This window comes from Castanea sativa, chromosome 1 (assembly GCF_040712315.1).
Source record: "Castanea sativa cultivar Marrone di Chiusa Pesio chromosome 1, ASM4071231v1".
Lineage (NCBI taxonomy): Eukaryota > Viridiplantae > Streptophyta > Magnoliopsida > Fagales > Fagaceae > Castanea > Castanea sativa.
Window position 1 is genome coordinate 35098737 of NC_134013.1, and position 26814 is coordinate 35125550.

At 33.9% G+C, this 26814-nt stretch overlaps 2 protein-coding genes across 4 annotated transcripts in view; one reads left to right on the plus strand and one right to left on the minus strand.

The window, feature by feature from the left end:
• LOC142615852 (putative aarF domain-containing protein kinase At1g71810, chloroplastic) overlaps nucleotides 1–11937 on the plus strand; it is a 31025-nt gene extending 19088 nt beyond the window's left edge. For all 3 annotated transcript variants that reach the window (XM_075788745.1, XM_075788756.1, XM_075788764.1), the window contains 14 exons: nucleotides 500–590; nucleotides 3059–3100; nucleotides 3217–3325; nucleotides 5515–5629; nucleotides 5715–5764; nucleotides 5895–5973; nucleotides 6671–6721; nucleotides 6907–7048; nucleotides 7214–7258; nucleotides 7955–8059; nucleotides 8178–8219; nucleotides 9640–9822; nucleotides 11260–11379; nucleotides 11564–11937. In XM_075788745.1, the coding sequence (XP_075644860.1) occupies nucleotides 500–590; nucleotides 3059–3100; nucleotides 3217–3325; nucleotides 5515–5629; nucleotides 5715–5764; nucleotides 5895–5973; nucleotides 6671–6721; nucleotides 6907–7048; nucleotides 7214–7258; nucleotides 7955–8059; nucleotides 8178–8219; nucleotides 9640–9822; nucleotides 11260–11379; nucleotides 11564–11668 (1279 nt within the window). In that variant the 3' untranslated portion in view covers nucleotides 11669–11937. The remainder of the gene's footprint in view (nucleotides 1–499; nucleotides 591–3058; nucleotides 3101–3216; nucleotides 3326–5514; nucleotides 5630–5714; nucleotides 5765–5894; nucleotides 5974–6670; nucleotides 6722–6906; nucleotides 7049–7213; nucleotides 7259–7954; nucleotides 8060–8177; nucleotides 8220–9639; nucleotides 9823–11259; nucleotides 11380–11563) is intronic.
• Nucleotides 11938–22424: 10487 nt separating this feature from the next.
• LOC142621599 (shikimate kinase 3, chloroplastic-like) lies at nucleotides 22425–26814 on the minus strand. Its single transcript, XM_075794895.1, has 11 exons — nucleotides 26612–26814; nucleotides 26027–26311; nucleotides 25321–25379; nucleotides 25084–25138; nucleotides 24916–24988; nucleotides 24509–24593; nucleotides 23623–23705; nucleotides 23376–23505; nucleotides 23194–23272; nucleotides 22756–22820; nucleotides 22425–22670 (listed from the first exon to the last, which is right to left on the minus strand). Exons 2-11 carry the CDS (start codon nucleotides 26226–26228, stop codon nucleotides 22602–22604), a joined length of 900 nt encoding a protein of 299 aa, XP_075651010.1. The 5' UTR covers nucleotides 26229–26311; nucleotides 26612–26814; the 3' UTR covers nucleotides 22425–22601.

The following is a 26814-nucleotide window of genomic DNA, read 5'->3' on the forward strand; positions in this document are numbered from 1 at the left end:
TAGAGGATGTAATTTGTAATTAAGCCTAGTTTTTATTTTTCTTTATCTGGCTATTTTTCATCTGTTCACCTCCTTTCTGATTCCAGCCATGTTAATCTATCAATTTGAAATGTAAATCATCTAGATCAGATAGTTGATCTATCACTTGTCAGGATGATATTCCTCCTGATTAATTAATGTTGCTTGATAAAATTCTTCAAACTCTAGAGAGCACAATAATACAATTTACAGCTTGGAAAGTTGTTTTCTGCTTGTACTCTCATTTGTTACCTAATATTATATGTTTTGATTGTAATTATATGCTAAGTCACATGTGTGTGTGTGTGTATGTTTTGATTGTAATTATGTGCTAAGTCACTTAAGTGTATATACATGTGTGTGTGTGTATATGTTTTGATTGTAATTATATGCTAAGTCACCTAAGTGTATATATGTGTGTGTATGTGTGTTTGTGTGTACACTCTTTTGGCTAGGTTCATGATGATATATGCTTGAACAGACAGTTGTATGGCGGGCTACCAGATGTGCTGGTCCCAAAAATGTTTGTGGAGCACTCAACTCGTAAGGTCCTTGTTATGGAATGGGTGGAGGTATGGCTAATTTCATCTTTGTCATTTGTTCTCACTATAATATTATATGTACCTAATTCTTGGAAATCATAATTATATGTACCTAATTATATGTACTCACTAAAAAATCCTAACTGCCAATTTCCTGTAAAGTTAATTATTGTATTCATGTGGTGATCATGAGGCCATATCATTTACCTTGAAAATAATTAAATTCCACCTTCTTCAGATATAAGCGTGCATGTGCATGCGTGTGCATGCTTGTACACGTAATAAAACAACTTTACAATAGTGGAGATATCTCATGTACAACAGGATAGCAAGAATCTCCTACAAAATTACATATATTACAAACGGAAACAGATGACATCAACAAAATATACCAGCGAATTCACTTTAGTTATACCAAAGATGTGGACCACTCAAACATTGATGTTCAATATACCGACTTAAGCTCAATTGCAGAGTGGTCCACACCATTGAAAGTACAGCTATTCCTCTCCCTCCAAATAGTCCACATCAAGCAAAGAGGGCTACATTTTAAACAAAAGAACTATATTTGTCAAACCAACATCTCCAACCAAAGAATAGATCAATAACTTCCTTTATATATATATATATATATATATTTTTTTTTTTTCTTATGAGTTTTGATAAGATTAATAACCCTCTTAGGTATCAATTAATGAACTCTAAATCTAGAAAGAAACAAAAGTCCATAGCTTGTGGGTGACTTTACAAAGAAATAACAAATGATCCACCCTAACAGTAACATTTGCATATACAACACTAGTCAACCAAAGGGATACCTCTTGTAATGAGATTATACTCAGTCAAAATCTTTGCCATAGTTTCTGCCCACCCAAAGAAAGCGACTTTCCTTGGAATTTTAGAGCAGCAAATAATCTTCTGTGGAAATTTCCTGACATTAGCACCTCTTAAAAATTCATTAAGAGCACGGACCACAACTTACCATTACTTTTTGCCGTCCACCTGAAACAATCTGAACCCACACCACTTGGATCCTTGGAATATACATACATATATAAGGGGTTTGCTAACCTTCTTATGGGGAGTCTACAAGTTTCCCTAGTCTTAAGTGGATAAAGATACATCCTTAGAGCATTTGCATTAGCTTGTACAAAATTTGTCTATTTTAGCATAAGAACCTACTTTTTCTATTTTGCATACTCACTTTTCAAAACACCTCGTAACAGATTATCTATGTTATACTACATTTCATTAAAATATTAAATTTTGTCGATTTTTGTGATTGTTTCTCTTTCTTCACACACAACAACCATCATCCTCTCTCTTCCTTTATCCTTGGGATACGTAAAGAAAGAATATTGTAGCAAACTTGTAAATTACACAAATATACTCACTGATGTGGATCATTTTTAGGCAAAAATGTGTAAATTTTACACATTTTTCTATTATACACCCACTGATGTGAGTGCTCTTAGTTTTGGTTTTATAGTCATTATGGAATTTCACTGTAAGTAAAGATAGTGTTAGAGTGGGTGGCTTTCCTCTGCATATATCACTAATTGTACAAAATTGTTCTCCTTAATACATCTCTTTGGACACTCCCAGATAAGCTGGAACATAGGTGTTCATCATGCCTAGCTTATTATACAAAATTGAAAATGATTCCTTTATGGGAATACACGTGCGAGTGAAGTCTCACATTAAATAAGAATAAGAAGCATGAGTGGTTAATATAACATAGTTGGACCCAAATTCATAGGCTTAAGTCTTTTGGGTCAAGTGGTGTCTCTGTATATTATATTAACTACTCAGATGGTGGCTCCCCAAGGTGTTATTTCCCCAACATTCCTCTTGAGGCCTTAATAAAAAATATCTCCCAACTGACCTCACAACATAGCATATTGTGCAGCGAATTGTTTCTTGATAACCACATAGTGCCCAATATGACAATCAAGCCTCAATGTGTTTGATTTGCTCATGGAGTACTGGGTTACTTTATACATTCATGCCTGGTTATCATAAAACATCCTCGTGGGCTTTTTATTACATAAGCACATCTGTTCCAAAATAAGTCAAACATCTAATATCTTAAATGCTGTATACCTAGATTTTGCAAGAGAAGTATCACCTGTAGGCCATTTTTTTATATGATCCTACCTTGTATTCTAAAAGGGGGGGAAAAAAGGATAAAAAATAGAGATCATTTGAAGCTGGTCACCCCTAGCTTGTGCAAATATAAATCAACATTTTACTGTACCCAAAATTACCCTTGTATTTCATCAGAAAAAATAAACAGTGATAAAGTAACATGATATCCTTGAGTGATAATTTCAAGGTTTCCATTAAAAATATTATGGCGACCTATGCCCCAAGTGTTCCTTCAAATATCATTCACGGGGTGGTAGAAACCATTCTTTCTTAAATGTGCTCCTATTGAACCCTTATTTATCTACTCACAAATTCTTTGCTAATGTTTTCTCTTTTCATGGCTATTGTAGGGGAAAAAGTTGTCAGAAGTGCAGGATCTTTACTTGGTTGAGGTCATTTTTTAAACTAATTGCAATGATGTAGTTATTAAAAAAATCAATCTATGTAGCCTTTATTTTAATTTAGTTTTTGTAGGCAAATGAGATGTCTTTTTCTTGGTGCTGAATAGGTTGGAGTCTATTGCTCATTCAATCAACTTCTGGAATATGGGTTCTATCACGCAGATCCACACCCTGGAAACCTTCTCCGTACATATGATGGTAAACTAGCATATTTGGGTATGTGTTGCAACTTTGAATACATTAGCCAATAATATTAGGCAATATATTTATAGCATAATTAATTATTGACTCGCTTTCTATTTCCTTTACACCAAGTGTCTTTTCTACTTAACATTTGATCCATTTGACTCTTTTTATATCCTTTAATTCCAAATTGAAACTAGCATGTCATAACCAAGTTACAACCATAATATTTTTGTATGTTGCTTTGTGCATTTGGGATAATGTGGGCATAGACAATAGACATGAATTTGAAGGTATTTGAGGGGTTCTTGTTGTATCTGTGTCAATTGAGCTGTTGGCTTAATTTTCTTCCTAAAAATTTGATTTGTTTGTTACATGATCTGTTTTTAGGTGAATGGTTGGACCATTTGTATGGGCATGTTCCTCCTTCCCTGCTGTTTTGCATTTTTAAGACTATGTTATGTACATCATATAGCAATTTTGCATAATCATCCTAAAAATGGTTTTTCTCTCACTAGTATCTACTATCCGGCTTCAACCTCTCTCCATCTCTACTATTTCCACTCTCTTGGGTCTATGCCTCTCTAGTTTGAGTGTGAGGCTAGCTACCAGCTCACCAGTCAGGCAGGTCATAAGTCACGACTCACGAGTAACTTGAAAGTTTGAGTGAAATCCATAGTGTGGGGGAGAGAATTACTGGCGTGATTTTTCAACAGTCAACGGCTGGATGGGGCAATGCAACTCGCTGGTTGCTGATCTATGGCTGTGGTGCTTTGAAAATTGATGGCCTTGAGTTAAACCGTGAGAGAGAGACAGATTTTTTTTTGAAGATGGCATTGACTTAAGATTGATGGTGGTGTGCTTGCCAGGTGTGAGACGTTCTTTTTTTTTTTGCTCTGCTGTGTTCAGGATGCGTCCAGACCATATAATTATTTCTTTCTGGATACGTATCTAACATTCAGGCAGGATTATTGGGGTGGTACCCCCCATGTGCAACAAGTGTTTGAAATGGATACCTCGCCAAAAAATGGTTTGTTAGCAAAAACAGGTGTTTCAGTGTTCACTCTTATCATGATGCATTAAGATGAAGTTTAATCCACCTTCCCTTGGAAATGAGCATGGAGGGATAAGGCTCCTCCAAGGTTGGCATTACAACCTCATGAAAAGAGATATGTTCACAGTTAATCAATGTGTGATGTACAAGCAATATGAGGAGCAAGTTGGTCACTTGATGTTGCATTGTTGTGAGGGAGAATATCATATGGTTTTTGGTTTTAAGTTGGTGATGCCAAACGCAATGAGAGGATTTCTTCAAGTTAGCGATGTTGTCCTAGTCCTACTACTTTTACTACTTGGGTCTGAAATATAGTTCCATTATGCCCGATGTGGTACGTTTGGAGGGAAAGGAATTGAAGGGCTTGAGTTGAATATTGAGAGGTTGAAACCCTAATTTGTTGGGTCTCTAATCTAATGGACGTCTCTTTCTGGCTTCTTGGCTGAATATTCATTGGATGTATATGTCTATGTAACCATGTATATGGCTAAGACTTCAAAACTGATTGCAAATTAGTTGGGGGCCCTGAGAGGCAGTGGTTTACCTTGTGATCAATGTTAAGGGTTCGAGTCCACTTATCTCCAATTTGTGAACTTAGCTGATACAAAGTTATATGATAGCACCAAATTTTTCTTTCAGCAAGATCTTTGGCACAAGAATTGGGGTTCATCTGTATCACCTTGACTTGGTTATGATTTCTCTTAATTTTTTAAGAATATCATGTTGGGTTCTTCTCCTACCTGTATCAAATAGAGATCCACTAGGCCCATGATTGGGAATTGTTTGATCTTCTTTCTCCAAGGAAGAGGCAAACAGAATCAATTTATATTCAGAACAACTGTGTGTCTCTAAAAGCCATGCAAAATCTTTAATTATAATGTTGACACAAATTCTAGGACAATGAAGTGCAATCTATGAGAATTATTGAGTTTGAATTCATTCATTGGTGATGATGGTTATAGCCTATCCATATTGCATCTCTTTTTGGCCTCTTCGCTGAATATTCATTGGATGCGTCTGTCTATGTAACCATATATTTCTGCCTGCAATATGTTAAGTTTATACTTAATCTGGGTATGCATTGATAGATGACATATAATATGTAGAATTAACTTTTACCATTTGTACCAAAAAAAAAGGGTTAACTTGTGATATATTTTTCCACCAGATTTTGGTATGATGGGTGAATTTAAACAAGAACTTCGAGATGGATTTATTGAAGCCTGTCTCCACCTTGTGAACCGTGATTTTGATGCGTTGGCTAAAGACTTCGTCACTCTTGGGTATCATGATTATCTCTCTTTCTATTGGAGATTATTCTCATTGATATTGGTATTTAGAAGACTGGTTTACTCTCAAACTCTACAGGCTTCTTCCACCAACTGCAGACAAGGAAGCTGTTACAAAGGCTTTAACAGGTTTTCTCTATTTGTGTACATGAATTTAGCTGTCCCGGTAGCTGCATTTTAGGAATTTATGGTACTTGACTTCTTCCTCTGGAGGATCATACTAATTTGTTTTGGTGTCACCTGCATTTTTTATATGTAGGTGTATTCCAGGATGCTGTTGCTAAAGGAGTACGAAATATTAGCTTTGGAGATCTTCTAGGGAATTTGGGAACAACCATGTAAGGTTCTGTCTAATTACTTTCATCCCTCTGCAAGATGTACATCAACTTTACAAAAATTTTATTTGACATTGCTAATCTTTCTTGTCAATATGAACAGTGCCGAATGTTTAATGATCTGGAGCTTTTTTATCATCTGTTTGATATGTTCAACAATTTTCTTTCTATTTTTATAGAAAAATGAAAATATTAAGTGAAAAAAGTATTAATTAACAAGGGAAAACTTAGTGCAGTCTGTGGATATGAAGGACTTGGTGCCATAATGCTTGTGAAGCCTTTAATTACTACACTTTTCTCATGTCACAATAACCACAGTATGACAATCATATTTCAGCATGGATGAGCAGATATATATTGGACTGCCTTTGTTGTCATTAAATTTTATTCTCTCTCACACCAACTCTTAAATGGATGACTACTCTGTAAAAAATGAATGGTTCTTACCTTTAAGACAGGTTATAGAGAAGATTCTTTAGGCAGCACATGTTGCCTTCCTGCCAGGATGTAACAACTCAATCATGTACAAAAGAATGGGAATTATGCAAATGCATTGTATTGGTTATACCCATGAAGATTGGAAGGATCAATTGCCAAATTGAATCTTCGTTGGTTCATTCTCAAGCTATGCTGTTATCTCTGTCTTCGTGAAATTAGTCAAATGATCTTTTCCATTTTGTCTTTTTAATCTCTTTTGCAGGTATAAGTTCAAATTCCAAATACCCTCATATTTTTCTCTTGTAATTCGAAGGTAGTCATCTTCTCTTGGAAGAGATCAATAGACCTCTTTTTAACTTCTGTGTCATACTTGATTCTGTTTGTGTTATTTTATATGGATCTCATATTGGAGTTGTTGAGTAAAATTGGTTGGATCAATGTTGTCGAGATTACTGTCATTATTCTACTTGAAGTCTTTTATTTCTATTTGTCTCTCAGTCTTGCTGTATTGGAGGGAATTGCAATTAGCTTTAACCCAGATTACAAAGTTTTGGGTAGTACATACCCGTGGATTGCTAGAAAAGTACTAACTGATAGCTCGCCACAGCTGAAGTCTTCTTTGCAAAATCTTCTTTATGAGGTTAAAACTGACATTTTTTTCCTATTTGTCATGCATTCATTCAATTATGGTACCCATTACATTGAAGCTATTGATGCTGTAGTATGTGCACTTAATCTCCAAGCAAAAAGACACTATACATACGTTGTCAACCATAGTCTTGATCCCTAAATTGCTTCTTCTTAGGAGGGTGTTTTCAGAATTGATCGTCTAGAGTCTCTGCTAATGGAGGTTAGATTTTCTCTTCTTTTTACTAAATAACAATTACTTTCTCTACTCAAATCGCATTCTGGTCTTATGATTAAAGTGAATGACCTTTTTGTGGTACTTTTAATGCAAATACTGTGATATGATGAAGTTCTAGATGCATTTGAGTTATATTTCCACTGACTTTGTAGCTATGCCTACACACTGACTGTTCTCAAAAATCTAAACTAGAAGATAAGTGAGTAAAAGTGAACTTTTTCTTTATCAATTCTGAAACAGTCTTGGTAACTGATGCTTGCATCCATTTAGGTGAATAAATGTGTACTTTCTTAGGATATGCATTGATAATATAGATTTTCTAGTTACATCACCTAAAAAATATTGTTCCCACAGAGCTAAAAATGTTTTCTGCTTGGTGTACAAACAGATCAATCATATAATGTAGTGGCTCTTTTCAACCAGTCCAGTCAGCTGGTTTGGTCTAGGATTTAAAATGTTGAACAGATTATTGGTATGAAATTCAGCCTGAGTTAGATGCATCCCATCTATACTAGTGGTGTTGGAATATTTTGATAATTAGTATCCTAATGAATCTAACAGGTCATTAACCAGTGCTGGGCCACACTAGGTGCAAAACATTCTAAAAAATTTATTATTCTTTTCCAACTTTGATATTTTAGGCTTAATTTATGTTAGTGCCTCAAATAACTCTTGTGGCAGTCCCTCCGTGCCAGAACAGAGAAGGCATTGGTCAGAAAACCAGCAGAGGAAACTAATTCCAGGGTGGTTGTTAAGCAAGTCCTTTCTTTTACTTTAACTGAGAAGGTATTTCAAATTTTCTTGTACTCTTGAAATAATCTTTTGATATGAGCTGAGCTGAAAACATGCGAATACTGCAATCTTTTTCTTTTTCTTTTTTCTAATAGTGATGAACATTTCTCAGGGTGCCTTTGTGAGGGATATACTTCTTCAAGAAATTGCTAAGGTAGGATCTTTAGACTCATACATGTTATTTCTATCTATAGAAATTACTAATTGTAGCAAATTCTAATTCTCAAAGAATGTGCACATGGTAGAACCTCATGCTCTCGCACATGAGTTCCTGCTTTATATATATATATATATATATATATATCAGTAAATTGATGCAAATATTAAAACATTTGAGAAAAACATGATTAAATTCCAGAAGATTCAAAAAATTGTGGTCTAGTTTTGATGTGGGGCCTTCTTCGCACATTTTATAGGTTACTCTTTTTATTATTGAGTCCTAGTATAGAGTTTCTTTTAGGTTAAAAAGTCATTGGTTCGGTTTCAATAAAGTTTCTGTTTTGCTAAAAATAGGGGTAGTTCGATAATTTCCTGAATTTCTGGAATGGGCTGTTATGGAACAAGAGTCCTATTTAATGTTCTGAGTCATTTTTTCTCTTTGGTTTAGAAGTTCTTAATTACTTCTCTTTGTTATAAGGAATTCTAGTCTTTCTAGGATGAGTCATAAACCTTAAAGGATGAGTATTGGCAATAGCCTACAAAAAAGTCTCCATGTATTCAATAAAGGACAGATAGTGACATAATATTAATAAAATTCCAGCTGCTTGTTTTAAGCTTTGAGGGTGTGATTGCCTTATCCTACCTAAGTGTGAGTGCTTAAGAAAACCTAGGCAATGTGATTGCCCATGGTGTATCTTCCTTTTTATTCTCGTTCTACTCACTGTTTTTAACCTACCTAAACCCTTATGTATCAAAAGGACAAAGTTTGGTTACAAACTTGATTATAGCCAAAGGCTACAACTCCACTAATAAAATTAACATGACTACATATTTAGAAAATCTAATAGTTGGACTACATGTTTTTTATATTTTTAACACACATGTCAAATTTCGTGTCAATCAGATGTTATTTACTATTCGATCCATAAACTTATTTTTTATGCATAATTTTAGATTACAAAAACTTGAAATTTAAACATTTGATAGATGACTTAGCTATTGATTTTTAATCTACTGGAAATTTTGCGAGTATAAAGGATATAAGAAGAAAAGTAATTCAATGGTAGATTTGTCAAAATTCACATTCAATAAAAGATATTGAATGGAATTGTAGCCTTAAGTTACAACCAAGTTTGTTGCCAAACCTTGTTTGTATCAAAACCTCTTCAAGAACCCTGATGTATTGTTGAATTCCTTAAGATCCTGAAGTAAAATTGATATCAGAGCCCATTATGGTTTCTGTTGTGCATCTTACATGTTCCGTGGTCACTTTGTATCTCACATGAACTGATTAGTCATCTGCTGACCATGTACTTAACTACAATCACTTTGAGCATATATCTTCTTAATTACAGTGCCATCTTTTAATTGTGGGTTTTTTTGGTGTTTTAAAATGGTCTCTGCAATTAATACAGGGTTTGGATGCACTTGGGATAGCAACACTGGATTCTATAACTTCTACCGCTACTGCTAGTATACCTTTCATCTCTTTCTTTTCGTTCTCATCAATGACTGATGAGGACAAAGTTAACTTGAGAACCTTGCACCGCCTTATGCTGTTGGTGTCAGGACATCAATCAACTGAAAATACCAACACAGTAAGAACTTTTGCGTCTTCTACATTGCAATGCAGTTATATCATTGTTGAGAGAGAGAGAGAGAATCAAGACTAGATTTATCACAAATATGTATAAATTTCATTGAACCAAATCATGCATAGTTTTGTTGCTAGTGTTGGAAATTGTTCAATACAGACATGCACATGCACATGCACATGCACACATACATTGATGCAGAAGCCAATACATGGTTGGACAAAGCTTGCTATGTACAAGGGCCACTAATCACACAAGGAAATAAAGAAACAAGCAAAATCTGCTTAAGTTGTTTAATGCAGCCTATGTTGAAAACTTTATATCAAATTTAGATTTGTACTTGTTTTGAGGATTTTTGTTAGTCTAAGTATCATCTAAGAATTTTATTTTTTTGTTAATGACAGTTTCCTTGATTTACGTAAATTATAAGCAATAAGCAAGTTGTTGGGGATGAAAATCTTTCTCTATGACATTACTTTGAGGGGAAGAAAAATGGCTGCTCTTAGCTGGTAGCTGCTGTCCATTAAAGTATCCTAGTACTCAGTTGTCCTAGTTGGTTTTCATTTAAATGTGTGATTAGCACCTTAGCACGTAATTTCTGCTATAAAAGGATGTGACCTTTAGTCTTTTACAGGATGAAGAGAGTTGAAAGGTGCACTTTTTGACTTGATGTCTTCTCTCCCCTTCCATTTTTCTCCTTTTCTATGTGATCTTCTCTTTCTATTCTCCTACCGTCTTGCTAAAATTCTTAGCTTTCTGATGCCATATTTCTCTCATAACTTCCCTTTTATACATCCAGCCTATGCTTCTATTTCTCTTTCTAAATTCTCTCTACTTGATTCTCACCACCCTTCTAGCAAGACAGCCCCTGACTCACTTTGATTGTAAGGTTGTCCTGTCCTGCATATCACACACACACACACACACACACACACGTGTTTTTGTAACTTGCAAATCCAAAGAACAAAAAACACACAAAATCTATAATTAACATGGCATGACATATTAAAATAATTCGTACAACAAAAGTATTCATGATATCTGAGATATGAACAACCTTAGAATCCAAGTGAGGTGCTGTCTCGCTAGAAAGGTGGTGGTGAGAATCATGTATCCATAAAAATTAAAAATAAATAAGAATAGAGAGTGAGAGAGAGTCATAGGCTGGATATATAAATGGGAAATAATTTGATTTTGCTGGAAATCAAAAGAGGCATGTATATTGCATTTCATCATTCAAAAGCAGGTTTTTTGAGCATACAGTAAATAAGCTGTCTTAAATAAATAGATTGCAATCCTAGCACATTGAAAAGTAAACGTACCATTTAATTTATTCTTGTCCATTTACTCAGAAGGTTGACCAATTGATAATTAGGATAATGGAATGAAGATTCTTTTCAATCCTTTTTCACAATTAATGTATTTGTTTCTATTTTGTAGGGACTTGGAGGTGTTAGTCCATACAATAGTCAAAACGTGTACCCAGAGGAAGCATCATTAGTTTTTAATCAACTTGCTTCTGTTCAAGAAATCCTTCCCATCCTATCTGTTATTTCTGAGGTAAGAAGCAAGCATGCGCATGCATCAAAATATACGAACATCTTGGGTACGCACATGTATGTTGCACACATACATAGACCACATTTAAGCATTTCCTTCTTCCCCTTGTAATGTGCTTTCTGGATGTGGGGACTATTCTTTGTATTTGGCAAAATCATATTTAGATATATTTATATATTTGCAGCTGCCACCAGAATCCCAACAGCAGTTATTTAGTCTACCAGCTGATTTGGCCGGACGGTTGATTTCCCGTGTCACTGCAAGGACAATCCGAAGGATGTTTTTATGAAACATTTATGGTTTGGATATGAATTAAACCTATAATTCGTTTGAAAATATTGGGAGATTTACTTCAGTCAACATAGATTCTTTTTCCTCTTCCTCACTGAAGTAGTGAAGTTCTCTTTGTTTTAAGTATCCTTCATACCAATCAGAAATTTTCAGCTGATTGCATTGACTAGATTGTGCTAGATGTAAATATTGTAAATTGGTTTATAGCAATTGAAAATTCTCCTTGTAAACGATTTAAAGAAAATATATTCTCAATTTCTTGAGCAATTGCTATTCTTGCAAGCTCATTACGAGTCAATTTATCAAAAGCTTTTTTGAAAATAAACTAGCTTTTTTGAAAATAAACTAGCTTTTAGTTTTTGTCACACTATAACATAAATGCTACCAAAAACTATATTTCTTTAATAAATATTATGCAAATAAACTACCAGAAACTACGAGATACTTAATCAGGTATAACCTAATCTATCTTTTATTTATTTATTTATTTTTGGCAAAAATATAAATTTCACACTTGAAGTCTGAGCAATTTTCAATTTGGTCCTTAAGTTTCCTTTTTGTCACTTTGACCCACTAAGTTTACATATGTTGCCAAGTGAATCCTTTTGTCCATTCCATTAAAATGTTTTTGTTAAAGTCATTTAAAATGATGCCAAGTTTGCTTTATTGCTCAATTTTTTTATTAAATCATTTTTATTTAATTTTCAATAAATAAAAAATAATTTTTTAATTTTCTTATTTTCTAAGAATCTAAGGGGCTGTTTGGTTTAGGGGTGTTTTGAGTGATATGATCCAAAACTCATAATTGAGTTATTAAAACACATGGGACCCACACCAGTTTTTTTTGTTTGGCTTAGTTTTCACTCCTTGTTTTCATCACTCAATTCTCTAATTTTTGAGTGATGAGTTATGAAAACTGAAAACACATTTTAGGTGTTTTTAGTTTTTAAAACTCAATTTTCAATGGCAATTTTGTAATTAAACTCACAACTCTCTTACTGTTCATCACTGTTCAGTCGCAATGTTTGACTTTTGAATTTTTTTTTTTGAAAGAAAGCCCAGCCGCGTGACTTTTCAGTTTTTTTTTTATTTTATTTTTTTTATGAAACAAAAAGTAAGGACAATACTGAGTGATGAGTGCCAAACAGGGGGTTTGGAAAATTGAAGGTATTTTAAGTGATGAGATTTGAGTGATGAAAATTGAGTAATGAAAATAGAGTGATGATAAATTTTAAACCAAACGGACCCTAAATCACCATTTCTAGCTCTGTCTCTCTTCGGTGCATAGTTATTAAACTCAGACTGATCTGGCCGGTCAAATTGGAAACTGGATGACTCGACATCTAGATTGCTCTGTGTATTTAAATGAACTGTTTTTGCTTAAAACCCAATCATATCTAGTCAAACTCGATCAATTTGTGGCAACTAGAGTAACCCAAATGGGTTTGTGAAATTTATAAAATTACATCTATAGGTTCATTTCATTGACTTCTTTATTGTTTAATGTGTCATAATATTGTAATTTAAAGAAGCAAAAACATAAAAGAATTTTTTAAAAAAAAAAATACACTTCGCTGTTTGTCAATCTAACTCCAAGACTCTCATTCTATCGAAAGACTACTATGTTATTATGAAACATTTATTTTGAATTATAATTGCTAGTTTAATTTATGAATATGCCTTTTTTTTTAATTTACATATTTATGTTATGATTTCTCAAACCTATTTTTGATATTAGGCCTCACCAATCCTACCACTTGTGGATGGTGACAGTCCAAACTATCTTCACATGTGTGAGAGCACCTACCCTTATTCGCTTACTCTACTTGTGCTTGTGGGTTTATGATCATGTGTGGGTAGTGAACAAATTGTAGCAAGCCATTATCCATCATTTGGGTTTTTTAAGGTGTGATTGGTCACCTATGTTTGGTCAAGATCTAAAGATTATAAGGTCTTATAACCTTAGGTCAAACCATATCTTGAACTAGAAACATGGATTTGGGATTTTGATTATGCAAGAGGAAGGTGTTACGTGTTAGGCACCCCATGATGATTGTGGAATGAGGATACTTAGTTTTGATTATCCCTTCTAATATTCTGAAATGCAAGATGAAGGTAACCCTTGACTTAGTTTTAAGGACACATGTTCACGATATTGTGCATGCGTCAAGATTGATGCATGTGGGATGGCGTCAATGGTTTTTACTTGATATGAATAATGAAGTTCGCCCACAGATCTACATCTTTTTGCCATGTGTGGAATTTCCTTACCATCAAGAAACTTACTTATAGTCAGAATCCGCCTCCCTAAGAGCACGAGTCCATCATCTAGATCATGCCAAGATACTAAAGGTATGCTAGATGACTACTCTACCACACAAGTGAAAAGAGCTGGGGAACAAACAGAATACCTCTAAGGTTTTGACTTTTTTGCTTAGATGGAGGTCCAGAGGGGATTTATATATATATATACACACACACACATGAATTCAAGTTACACTTAATGTAACTCCAAATAATGTTACGCCATCCAATAACTTGTTATTGATTATATATTTTGAACTGAACCATTGAATTACTTATTCTGTATGTTCTTAACATGCATGTCAATTTTCTTGCTAATCAGATGTAATTTACCATTCGATCTATAAATTTATCTTTTATACATTATTAGTAAGTTGCTCATGTTCACGGATAATATTGTAATTTTTATATAAGATGGTTTTGGAGAATATTGTATATATATTATAGTATAATTGTTATAAAACTTTTTTAGTAATGAGTTCATCGTAAGAAGAAGAAAAAATACCCGTAGGGGTTTCGGCAGCTTCATGGTGGTGAGAGGTTAGCATGACAATGGTGGCAGTCCCTCAAACTCCTCTATTTCTCTCTCTTACAAATGTTTTGTCAATCTCAAGTATTTTATTTTGGAAATAGTGAAATAATGTGTTTCATTTAATAATCCACAACATTCTCGTGTCTCTCTTTCTCCATAGTGCCTTATTGGTTAGTTATATTAGTCCTTAATTTTAATTTTAATTTTAATTTTTTTTTTGCATTTGTTTTTAATACTTTGACAATGGGTATGCTAAAAGACATGAATAAGAGAGAAATTTGTGGTGTAAGCTTAGACAATTAATGAGAGATTAATAAGATGATAGTAAAAAATAAGTTAATGTGATGTTTTGGGTAACCGTTTAAAAAACTTAATGAAAAGAGGTAAAAAAGACTAAATGCAAAACTAGAGCGTCACATAACAGAACCTCATGCGCTCCTGCATGAAGTCTCTGCTTTATATATATATATTGATTTTAAATTACAAAAACTTGAATTCAAACAATTGATTGATAACATGATTGTTGATCATTTTTAAATTTTGTAAACATGAAGAATATACGAAGATAATGTAACTCAGTGGTGGATTTATTAAAATTCATATCTAATTAATAAATATTGGATGGTGTGATTAGGGGTGTGCAGAAAACCCACCAACCTGCCAAACCCGACCCGACCTAACCCAACCCGCCGGGTTGGGTCAAATTTTAGGCTTGATGGGTTGGGTTGGGTTATAAAAAAATTTTTTTGTATCGGGTCGGGTTGGATTTGGGTCATAAAATTACAAACCCGCCAAACCTGACCCGACCCACCCATATTTTAATATATATTTAAAATATATTATATATTTATTAATTTTTTTTTAAAGTTAAAACTCAGCTGTAGAGCTCTTCATCAATTCCTACAAACATATATAATATAAAATCCTATTACTTTCTTTAATATATATTTAAATATATTATATAATTAATAAAAAATATATGGGTTCAATTTAATAATAATAATAATAAAATGTCAAACCCATGGGTTCAACCCGACCCATGTGGGTTGGGTTGGGTTGGGTTGGGTTGGACATATGTGATGGGTTGGGTGGGGTTGAATTTTTTTTGGCTCACTATGGTGGGTTGGGTCAAAAAATTCTCTTAATCTGACCCAACCTGACCCATGCACACTTCTAGGTGTGATATTGCTTAGAGTTACATCAGATGTAACTTGATCCCAATGTTTTATATATATATATATATTCTTGACACTTTTCTATGGTTTCCAATTTTGCTCATGACTTTAGGCAACTCATTTTGGGCCTTCTGAATCTCCATTTTGTGTGATTTGGTGTCATTAATAATTTTATGCAGTTATCTTTTCAACACCAATTTTGCGTCAATTATTGGCATTGGGGAAGCTGGGTACCTTGCAAACAATTTTGATTTTCCTACATGCTTATCGTGGTACACGTACAACGTTGTGCATGTGATTCCTCTCAATCAAGATATTTCTTAGGGAGGCGAAAATACTATTTTCAAAAGGAAACGATATACTTGAAGAATGTGGCTATCTTTCAAACTATCATTATGTAAATTAATTGGGATCCGAACGCAAAGTTGGTATCTTGAACGCAAAGTTAGAGTTTTCAAGGATCAAGAGATGTTTTACAAAACCCAACCAACATTTTCATCTGCATTCTCAATAGCCCCACCACCGAAATTCCTTGACCACTAAGAAGCCCAACACGATTGGACCATCAGAAACCTCCATTTATGATGGTGTTCAATGGCAGCGATAAGTTCTCTACTTTATCTCATATCTTCTCTATGAGCTCCTCTCTCTCTCTCTCTCTCTCTCATATGCTTGATGGTTGATATGTTAATACCTGGACGTCTTTGTTGGAAATACTAAGAAATGACAGTTGAACTTCAATGCTCTGGACGTCTTTATTAGAAATACTAGGAAGTGATAGTTGAACTTCAATGCTCTTGGTGGCCAAAGTGAGTCTTAGTGGATTTTGGTAGTCGATAGTGATTAGCAATGATGGAGTCCATCTATGGTGCATGGCTAGTGTTGTGTGTAGACGCGAATATATTATATTCTCAACTTGTGCAAGGGTGGAGCTAAGAAAATTGGGGTGGGGTGGGGGAATTACACAAAACACCCCTACGACTCCACAAAAATCTAACACCCATTTTCAAACAATTTTGTTAGTTAGCACGTTTTTAAAACTATTTAAGAAATTAACATCTCAAGTTCTATATTCTCGATTTTGGTATGCTAAATTGAGTTCCTTGAACTCGATTTCAACATTCTGTCATATGAAACTCGAGTCCATAGGACTCGATTTCTTCAACAAACTACAAACTTGACCCCACGGAGACCCAAATCCATGAAGAAGAAGAAGAATCATGAAGAAGAAGAAGAAGAATCTGCAACCATCCCCATGAAGACCCAAATCAACCAACCCCACAAAGACCCAAATCCAAGAAGAAGAAGAAGAATCTGACCTAGAAGAAGGAAGATTTGACCAAAGAAGAAAAACCTCAACAACCAAACCCATTTCTCAAAAACCCAAACCCAAAAATCAAAAAAAAAAAAAAAAAACCCAAATCAAAACACAACACCACGAATGTTTTGCTTTCAACACTAGAGCGGTTTTGGTTTGTTGCTCATAGAAAAGCTGGAATGATGAAGGCTTGCAAAATGCGAACTATCTTGACAGAGTTGTAGGGATGAACAAATTTTGTTTTCAGGTGAGACAACCATCTGGATTCTCTTAAGCTTGTTAATTCTAGTAGAATTTATCTGGTGGTTTTGTTCTTTCTTTGAAGGCATCGTCCAAGCCTTGGAGTTTGCTAAAGAAATCAAGTCCTATGTACTCGAGTTTCATATGACAAAATGTTGAAATCGAGTTCAATGTACTCAATTTTGGATCCAAAATCGAGTATATAGAACTCAAGATGTTAGTTTCCTAAATAATTTTGAAAACGTGTTAACTAACGAAATTGTTTGAAAATGGGTGTTATTTTTATAATAAAAAATACCAAAAATCAACCTTATTCTTTTGATTTCATTTTTTGTATTTTTCTTGGTGGATTATCTATGTTTTATATCAAAAATCATTTAAAAAGTAGAAAAAATATATCTCAAATTTTGGGGGGAAGGGAAACAAGGTAATATTGATAATCCAGTTAAACTTGGCAGGTTTGTGACGACTTGGGTAAGCCGGATGGGTTTAAAGAACCCAGTTGGGTTTGTGGAATTTAAAACTAGTGGATATCCTGCGCGATACGAAATGCATTTTGATAAATTTAGTAAAAAATTATTTATGATCCATTGATTTCATGAATACTATTATTATTTGTCATAATTAAAATATGAAGTTTTCTAGTAAAACAAAATTGAAACTAAAAAAATTGGGGGAAAATTCTTGTAATTCATGCAACCAACAAATGACACCATATTACGTTCACATTGTCATCTACAAACCTGGAGGTTCTTAGGTGTCTTTCTTTTATGATTTATGCTTTATATATAGATTTTATAGTGTTAGTTTCTATATTTCTTATGGCACTAAAGTTTCTATCTCCACTATATCAGTACTTATAATTTTTATGCTAATGAAAGTAGCTTTTTTTTAGTTTCAGAATTGATATGAGATAATTAAGGCCCAATAATATTTTAATTAAACAAAACTTTGATTTTCTAAGACCTTAATTATAATAGGGAGAAAATTGAAAGAATGATATCTTAATCAATTAACTATAAAAATTGCTAGAATACAACAACATAAACAATATAATGCCATAATGATACAATAATATCACAATTTAACCTCCAAATTTTAATTGAACTAAAAGCAGTCAAAACACCAAATATACTACAAATCCTTACCAAGTATATGTGTCATACAGAAAACCCAAAATCTAAATTAACACATTGTCAAAGGGAAAATTAATGCCTCTGAATAAAAATTGGAAAGCCAAGCCGAAACTCGACTATGGGCTCTTGAGATGGTGCCCAAAGGCTTTTGGTGTGGTGACAAGCCTATCCAAGCAAGAAATGAAGGCTGCACTTGATAAAACAGCAACAAAAGCCCAATAAAAATGCTTTACAATATTTAATTAATACGTTAGTGGTCATGTTTTGAAAATGCAAGGAAAATAAATTCTCCAGCGGTAGGGATGAAATTGCACAGTCCAGAAAAATAAGTTCTCCAGGGTAGGGATGAAATTACACGATACATAAAAATAAGTTCTCCAGTGATAGGGATGAAATTACACAGTCCAGAAAAATAAGTTCTCCAGTGGTAGGGGTGAAATTACACTTAGAGTCTAGTAGTTAATGATTAAATAAATTTAGGAAAGTGTTCACTTCTAGGGTCCTTGTGTGTCTCAGTCAGGGGAATTTATTATACTTTCAGCCATCATTACATCGATATGAGGGAAAAATTATATTGTTACAAATACATTATATCCTTCAACACTAAAACAAAAAGTAAAAATTAAAGGTTCCATAGGAAGAAGAAAGGGATTAATTGGAGTGGTGTGAAGGGAGAGAGAGAGATCCCAACTCAGTGCAGCAATTATTAAACTAAGATTTTAAGGAGTATATGTGCATGAGGTATGAATGGGGTAATGTAGGCTATTTTGAGTGAGTGAGATGGAATTAATGCTAAGGTTAAGGCTTTAGTAAGTAGTGGGTTGTTTGTGACTAATTGGGAAGCATTATGAGCTGTGATTATGCAAAAGAGGAAAGGAATGTCTGAGGCTAGGTGATTGTGGGCTAAGGGAAATGAGTTGAGAGCTTAGGGAGAGCTAAAACACAAGTAAAATGGTAAGTAAATTAGAAGTTTCAGAAGGAGTGCGTGTGTTGTGGGCTGAGGTGCTTATGTTTTAATAGTGGAGTTTAGGGAAGCATTAATTAACAAGAATCCAAAAAATGTAGGACTAATCAGAGGCAGGGAATTAGGTTTAATCCTCCTAGGATTTGGCCAGAAGTAAGAGATTTACTTTTGGGGTTACCTTGCTTTTTTGGGTAATATGCCAAATGGTGGGTTTTTGGGGTGTTTTGCATTAAATGTCAAGATTTCTGGAGTTGAGTTTAACCAATGAGATTAAGGCAAGTATCAAGAATGAATCCTAGTGTTGCAACTGAAATTTGGACCCCAAGAAGTAGGATTCAACAGCCCAAGCCAAGTGTCAAAATCTAAGTCCACTTCAGGGGGTTCGGCTGGAGATCCCTTTATGCCCTCCAAACCACATGTTTCCAATTTTTCCCCTTTAGGATTCATGGGCTTGGCACATGAATCATGTCTTGAACATTTTTGACATTTATAGCATCAATTTGTTGAGATTTGGATAACATAGTGGAGATATGGTCTTGAGAAAAATGATGGAGTTCCATCACCCATTAAACTTCAGCTGATATCACAACCTTTGGGCACTATTCACGTTAGGTAGAGGGTGACAGAAAGCTGATGGGACAACCCCTAGTTCATCCCACTTGGTTTTCTTGTAAAGGCCTCCAGCTGTACCTTGGTCAAGGATGAATAAATGCTGATTGTCCACTTTCAATCCTCTACCTCCTGCTAAGGTTCTTTTGATTGGGCTTGCTCATGTGGGCTGGTCCCTTTAGGCTGGATTGTGTTTATCCTACATAATAGACATCAACAATACATGTTGCCATGGGTTTTCATCCCTCATGGACTTTTATTATTAGTAAATACTTTGGGTTTTCATAGACATTTGTAATGGGCCTTTGGGCAATGAGTTGTAATACTTGAAATAATGGGATAAGTTTTAAAATGCCTTTGTAATTAACTTTTACTATGATGAATTCCACATCGTAAGTAATGTTCATGATTCCTAATAATCACTTCATAATTTAAATGGTAAGCTTGTGGGATTGAGTATTTACCATGAGCTTTGAAGATAAATATTATGGATGTTGTGATGTAAATGATGACCATGTGTTTCATGTGTTTGTCAAGATAGCTTCTTATGAGCTTTTATAAAACGATTACCATGGTTTTTGCCATAGTAAGGTTCAAGAAATAATGTTCATCTTTAAAATGAAATAAACATGATTTTTTTTGCTGAGCGTTAATAATCTTGAGCTTTTGATAAAATAGTGCTAACGTAAATTGGGCTTTCGATATTGCTAGCGAGAACTGGGCTTTTGATGTTGCTAATGGAAATTGGGCATTTTTTATGTTGCCAGTGAGAACTAGGCTTTTGATGTTGCCAATGAAAATTGGGCTTTTTGATAAATAATTTGCCATGGGTTTAAATCATGAGCTTTGACTATGGGATTGAATCCCATTGATAAGATAATATTGCCATGAATTTGAATCATGGACTTTGATTATGAGGTCGAATCCCATTGAGAAAATAGTATTGTCATGAATTCTTGGGCTTTAGAAAGAATGGGATTTCACCTTGCTCAATAAATAATTTGGGTTTTACCAAAAACATTGGGTCTTATAGTGTTTTGCATTTGTAGCCCAATTTTGCGATGGAAAGGAGAACGGTTGTGGGCTAGCATAGCAATAGTCACAAATATTTAGGTATGCCTAATAATTTGTTTGTGACATTTGAAAATAAATAGGTGTTATTTAAATAATATTAGGTGTAAAAAAAATGTACCCCAACACACATAATATGGAAAAATCATCCTAACCACATTACAAAGCTACATTAGTAGAAACAAATACATAAAATCTAAAAAAAATATTAGAAACGAACATAATATTTTGGAAGTTAACACACCTCTCAGAAAGGGAACTAACGATATTGTGAGAGAAGTATGGAAGTTTGATTTTTAAGTCCAAAGGAAATGAGAATTTATATTTGACAAATGTAGAGACAAATACTCATATTACTCAATATTCATTGAATCTGACTCTTGTAATTCTGCATTGAAGTTAGTCTTATGCATAAAATTGAAAAGTTTTCTTAATTCCAATCTTTCCCATAACTTTTTATCCATCCATATCTATTTAAAGCATTTCAAATAATAAATGTATACAAATTCTTTGAATTTTATTAATGCATCAAAATAAATGCATATGTCATTACTTAATAGTTTGATACAAATGCTAAATTTAGATGAGGTGGAAGCTCAAATGAAAAAAAATGTTATACAATACGCCATTTGGTAGAATTTCATGCTCTCGCACATGAGATCTCTGCTTTTATATTTTGATGATTACATTTATAAGTCCACTTTATTGACTTCTTTATTGATTAATGTGTTATAATATGGTAATTTAATGAGAAAAGCTAAATTAAAAAAAAAAATGCATTTATCTATTTGTCTACTTACCTTCAAGACTCACATCTTATCAAAAGACTACTTTGTTAGGCAAATGCCTATTTTTTAATTTACATGTTTTTCTTATGATTTTTAAACATATTTTTGTATATATTTATTTTTTAAAATTTTTTATTTGACCTGTGGTTTAACCAGTAACCCACTGGTTGAACCGGTAACCCTGACTCATTGATTGGGTCAATGTTTAGGCCGAGTCTATTAAGTACAGTTGAGAGTTTGTTTATTATATTAGCATGAGTACCTTTGGACGTATTGAGGTTTTTGGTATGTGAGAGTGACTCATTTTTCAGTTGGTGTTGAAAGTTTGTTTTTAGTGTAATGGGAATTTGGGTGCGTTTACGCTCGTTAAAAAATGTGTTTATGTTTATAATTTATATCATTTGTAGTGAATTTTAGACAAAGTTACTCGTAGATATAGATATGGAGTTGAAACATGTCAAATTTTGTTGTCATGTGTAGATGTTTTAGTTTCTTGTTTATGCCATTGCGTTTTTTACTTGCGCAAATTAGAACAGATTCTGAAATTCAGGGAAATTGAAAGAAGCTTGTTAATACAAATCCTTTATTTCATTTGTACATTGGATAAGACAGCACTACCGAAAGAACCGATTTGTAAATTTTGTATGTTACGGGGACGAGTATATAGAATGAAACCTTTATAAACTGAAAGATAATGATCTTTTTTTTTCTCTCTTACTGCAACATCCCTACCAAAAGAGCTGTCCCTAATACATATAAACTATAGAGTGAGGAACAAAATCCGAGATATTGGCTTAGTAAGGATACATTCGTAGGGACTTGCCATTGTTACCCCGTAGAAATTTCTCAATTTGAGCTAGCACCTGACAAGATTTAAGAACAAGTTAAGTAAATACACCAGTGGGATAACAGCAAAAATAATCTGTACAGAACAGGATGAAGTGAGACCTCAATTGCTATGACAGTTGGCGTGATATCAGACACATCTTCAAGATGCAGGTTGGTTGCAAGATCTGTGAAGTAAAAGAATCAATTGCACACAATTGTACAGAAACAAGATCTAATAAAGATAAATTTTAGTTTTATGCTTTAGAAGATGTGGAGCCAAAGAACACCGCAGCCACATAATTTCTAAGAGAAGTACAGGGGAGGACAAAAGTGGACTATGACCCTTCGCTAATTTACATGCCAAAGTTTTCTCAATCTGCATTATCTCCAAGGACCAATTTCCCTGGAAGTGATAGATGCAACCATGTCCATGTCTAACGTTTGATCGAATGTAAAAAAAATAAAAAATATGATAAATTATAATTTTAATAAAATAAAATTAAAAATTTTAAAAAATAAAATAAAATTTAAACATGTTGTGGATAATAGAAGGCATACGTAGAAGGGAAACCGTAGCATCAGCATTGGCATATGCCTCAGATCGCTTTTTCGTTAGAGTAAACAGTCCCACAAAAGCCTGCAGGGAAGTCGAGGGTGTCACATATTCAATTTTTTTCTAAATCAACTATAAAATCTGAATCTAGTGAAAGGGTGTTTGAATTGGTGGAATTGATAGCCACCTTGGTGTAAGCATCTCCTGATTCAAAATGCAAAAGAGGGCGAGAATCAGTTCCCACTGCAGCGATTCTCCTTGCCAAGGCATCAAGAGGTACGTCTAAAAAGACAGTGATCCCCTGCCTCATGTATTTCCTTAGAATAAAAAACAATCATGCAGTTTTTTAATACAACTGACACAAATATAATATATAAAGGTTATACAGAATATGAGACAATGGAAAAAGGTTAATATCCATGGCCCTAGAATACCAGTTGACAGGTCGAACCACTGCACCACCTCCTGTGGCAATAACTTTCCTTGGTGCGAAAGACAATTTCTGCAATGCCTCACTCTGTAAAGAAAAAATGAGAAACCATTAGTTTCTTATCCACAAACATTGAAAGAGTAAAACAAAAAAGAAATTTCTACTACAATTAAACTTGTAAGCAAAGTTATTGACTAAAAATAATGATAGACCACTCACATTAGTGATTAGTAGTAGTGGCTTAGTGGCCTTTAATAAACATATAGGAAACTGGAAAATGAGTTTCTTAATGTATAACTTTCACAGGTTCCTCCTATTATATGTAGCTTTAAAATATTATAACATTCTCAAACTCCTAGTCTAAAGCAGAGGTATTTCACTTTTCCAGTATGCCCCTTTACAGGTCTCATAACTCATTATTTGAAATAAGTTTTGACCTTTTCTTTTCCTGCATAGAACTATATTTGAGACTTTAAAATTTCAGAAACCAATTCTAAATCCAACTGGTGCCAACCAAGTCCAAAAGAGTGTAATAGCAGCTTGGTAAAAGAGCTGGGCTTTATTTTTTATCTTATTTTTTGAGACTTAAAACTTTTATTCTTAATCCATGTTTTATATGCAGATATCAACTGATATGTGAAGATCCTAAAACAAAATATCTATGAAAATTCTGGTATTAAATCCTGATAATAAAGAAATACTGTATGATGATAGAGGAAAGGGGAATGTGAATTGAAATTCAGAGCTCCTAAAGACCAAGAAAAGTTTGTACTTTGGTGGACAATGGTTTGTGAACTGAAGGGTAAATGGGTAATAGAATAAATCATAGGGAAAGAGAGAGGAGCAGAGAAGTTTTGAGCAGTTCATAAGATCAATGTGCTCCAACAAACCTCATGATCTCTGAAGAAACTCTCACCACGCTGTTCAAAGATTTGAGTCACGGAAGTTCCCATTGCCTGTTCGACATATCTGTCACTGTTACCCAGAAACAACATAAATATTTATTGATGAAATGTTTGCAACCCACAATAACATCATTATATTTTACTAAATCCAGAAGTGTGTTGGTGTCAAAGTCAAATACCACCAATCATACTTCTCCTGACCATTTAATATGATTGATGAAACAGATTGCAGATTTCTTTCATGGAAAATGGGAAATCTGATGTCCTAAAATGGTGAATCCTACCCAATAACATGTATTGCAATGCCTTGTTTGAGCTGCTTCATGATCCACCAGATGACCTGGGAACCATCTTCCTAAATAAAAACATACAGAGATAGCAAAATCACTAACCTGTCAACAAAACAATAACCTAATGCTTCTGACAAAATCCGGCCCACTGTCGTTTTTCCAGAGCCCATCATTCCTGAATTACACACTCCACGGAATTCAATTTCAAGAATAACTTTTTATTTTATTTTTAAATATATCTCAAAGATGGAGTTCAAAATGAACACTAACCAACAAGAAATATAGAGCGGCCATTTAAGCACAAAGCGACCTCTTGTGCTTTGTTCTGCAATTACATCAGAGCCCAATCACTAGTGTATAATCAACCAAACACTAATGTCACAGCCTTAAACTCATCTCAAAAACTAGCATTTCCCCAAAATAAATCACAAATTCCTTATAAACACTAAGTAAATAAAAATTACTACCTATATAGACTTTAAATAGTATAATGAAAAGTTACCGTACCTTTAACAACCAGTCCTCATCAAAAGAAGTGTAACAATCTCCAGATTCCAACACTGGAGCTACAGAACAAATATAATCATAAAAGTCAATCAGGGAATAGCTAGTAAAGCCAAAACTAAATTTAAAATGCTCAGCCTTGCAATCGCTGTTACAAAATACATCTCCTAATTCATTTCTGCAACAATTAAATTATCAAAAACAACAAACACCACCAAAATAATATTTTATTTATAACAATATCTCATCCCTCCGGAAACAAAATTAAACTGAATTTAAAATTAAAAAAAATTCAACGTTTCCAAAACATCAAAAATTTTTAAGTAGGTGTTTACTTAGTCAACAAAGTGAGACAATCATGGTCTCAACTCTCAACTCCGAAAACTTCAACCCCTCAAAAAAAAAAAAAAAAAAAAAAGTGAAATGCACCTATTACCCAGAATCAAGATTCGTTCCCCACTTTTAACAATTAAATTATTAAAAACAACAACAACAACAACAACAACAACAATAATATATTTATAACAATTTGTTACCTTAAACTGATTTTTAAAATTTTTTTTTTTTTTTTTCAAAAAATTTCAAAGTTTTCAAAACATCAAAATTTGGAAGTGTTTAACAAAGTAAGCAAAGTGAGACTCAATCATGATCCCAACTACAAAAATTAAGTCCTCAACACCTAATAAAAAAGAAAAGAAAGAAAATGCACCTTGTGAATGATTACAAGAGTGTGGAAGTCCCAAATGGAAGCTGCGACTCTGTATGTTTGGCTTGCGAGAAATTGTTATAACACAGTCTTCCCTGCCTCTCCGATTAAAATTCAAAGCTACCATTGCTATCTTCTCATTCCTCCCGATACTCTTCGAACCGATTGTTAGCGCAGAGAATTGAGGCGTAGTTATTGCTTCCATGTCTCGCTATTCGCGTCTCCTCCGAGTTTCAGTATTCAAATATTCACTTCCAACCGCTCATACCAACGATAATTGCACAAATTCTTCAAAATCGAGATCAAAATTTTCTCAAAACCAGAATGAGTCACAAATCATATTCAATTTTTTGCTGTTTGGTTCATAAAATTAAAGCCATCAGAGAAAAGTAGTAATACTATTATATTATTAGTATTAATCCTAGATTCCCGAGAAAATTGACTGGTTAGGCGACTATTTGACTATTTTGTTTTCCCGGAAAGATATATTTTCCGGCGGAACAAACAAAGCCTCAAAATTTTGAAAAAAAAAGAAAAAGAAAAAAAAAGGGAAATGAGATTTGATTATTTATTTATGAAATGGCGTACCAGAATAACGGGGCGGCGCAGTGGAATGTGGAGGAAGGTATGCTCATGCCAGCATAGCAACTGAGAGAGAAAGAAAGAAAGAAAGAGAGAGATAGGTGAGCGACAATGGAGGAGAAGAGAGGGAAATAACGTTTATTTGCGGCCTTTTATATGTATACTCCTATTTAAGGGCTTCTCTATTTGGATTCCTATTTTTTTAGTTC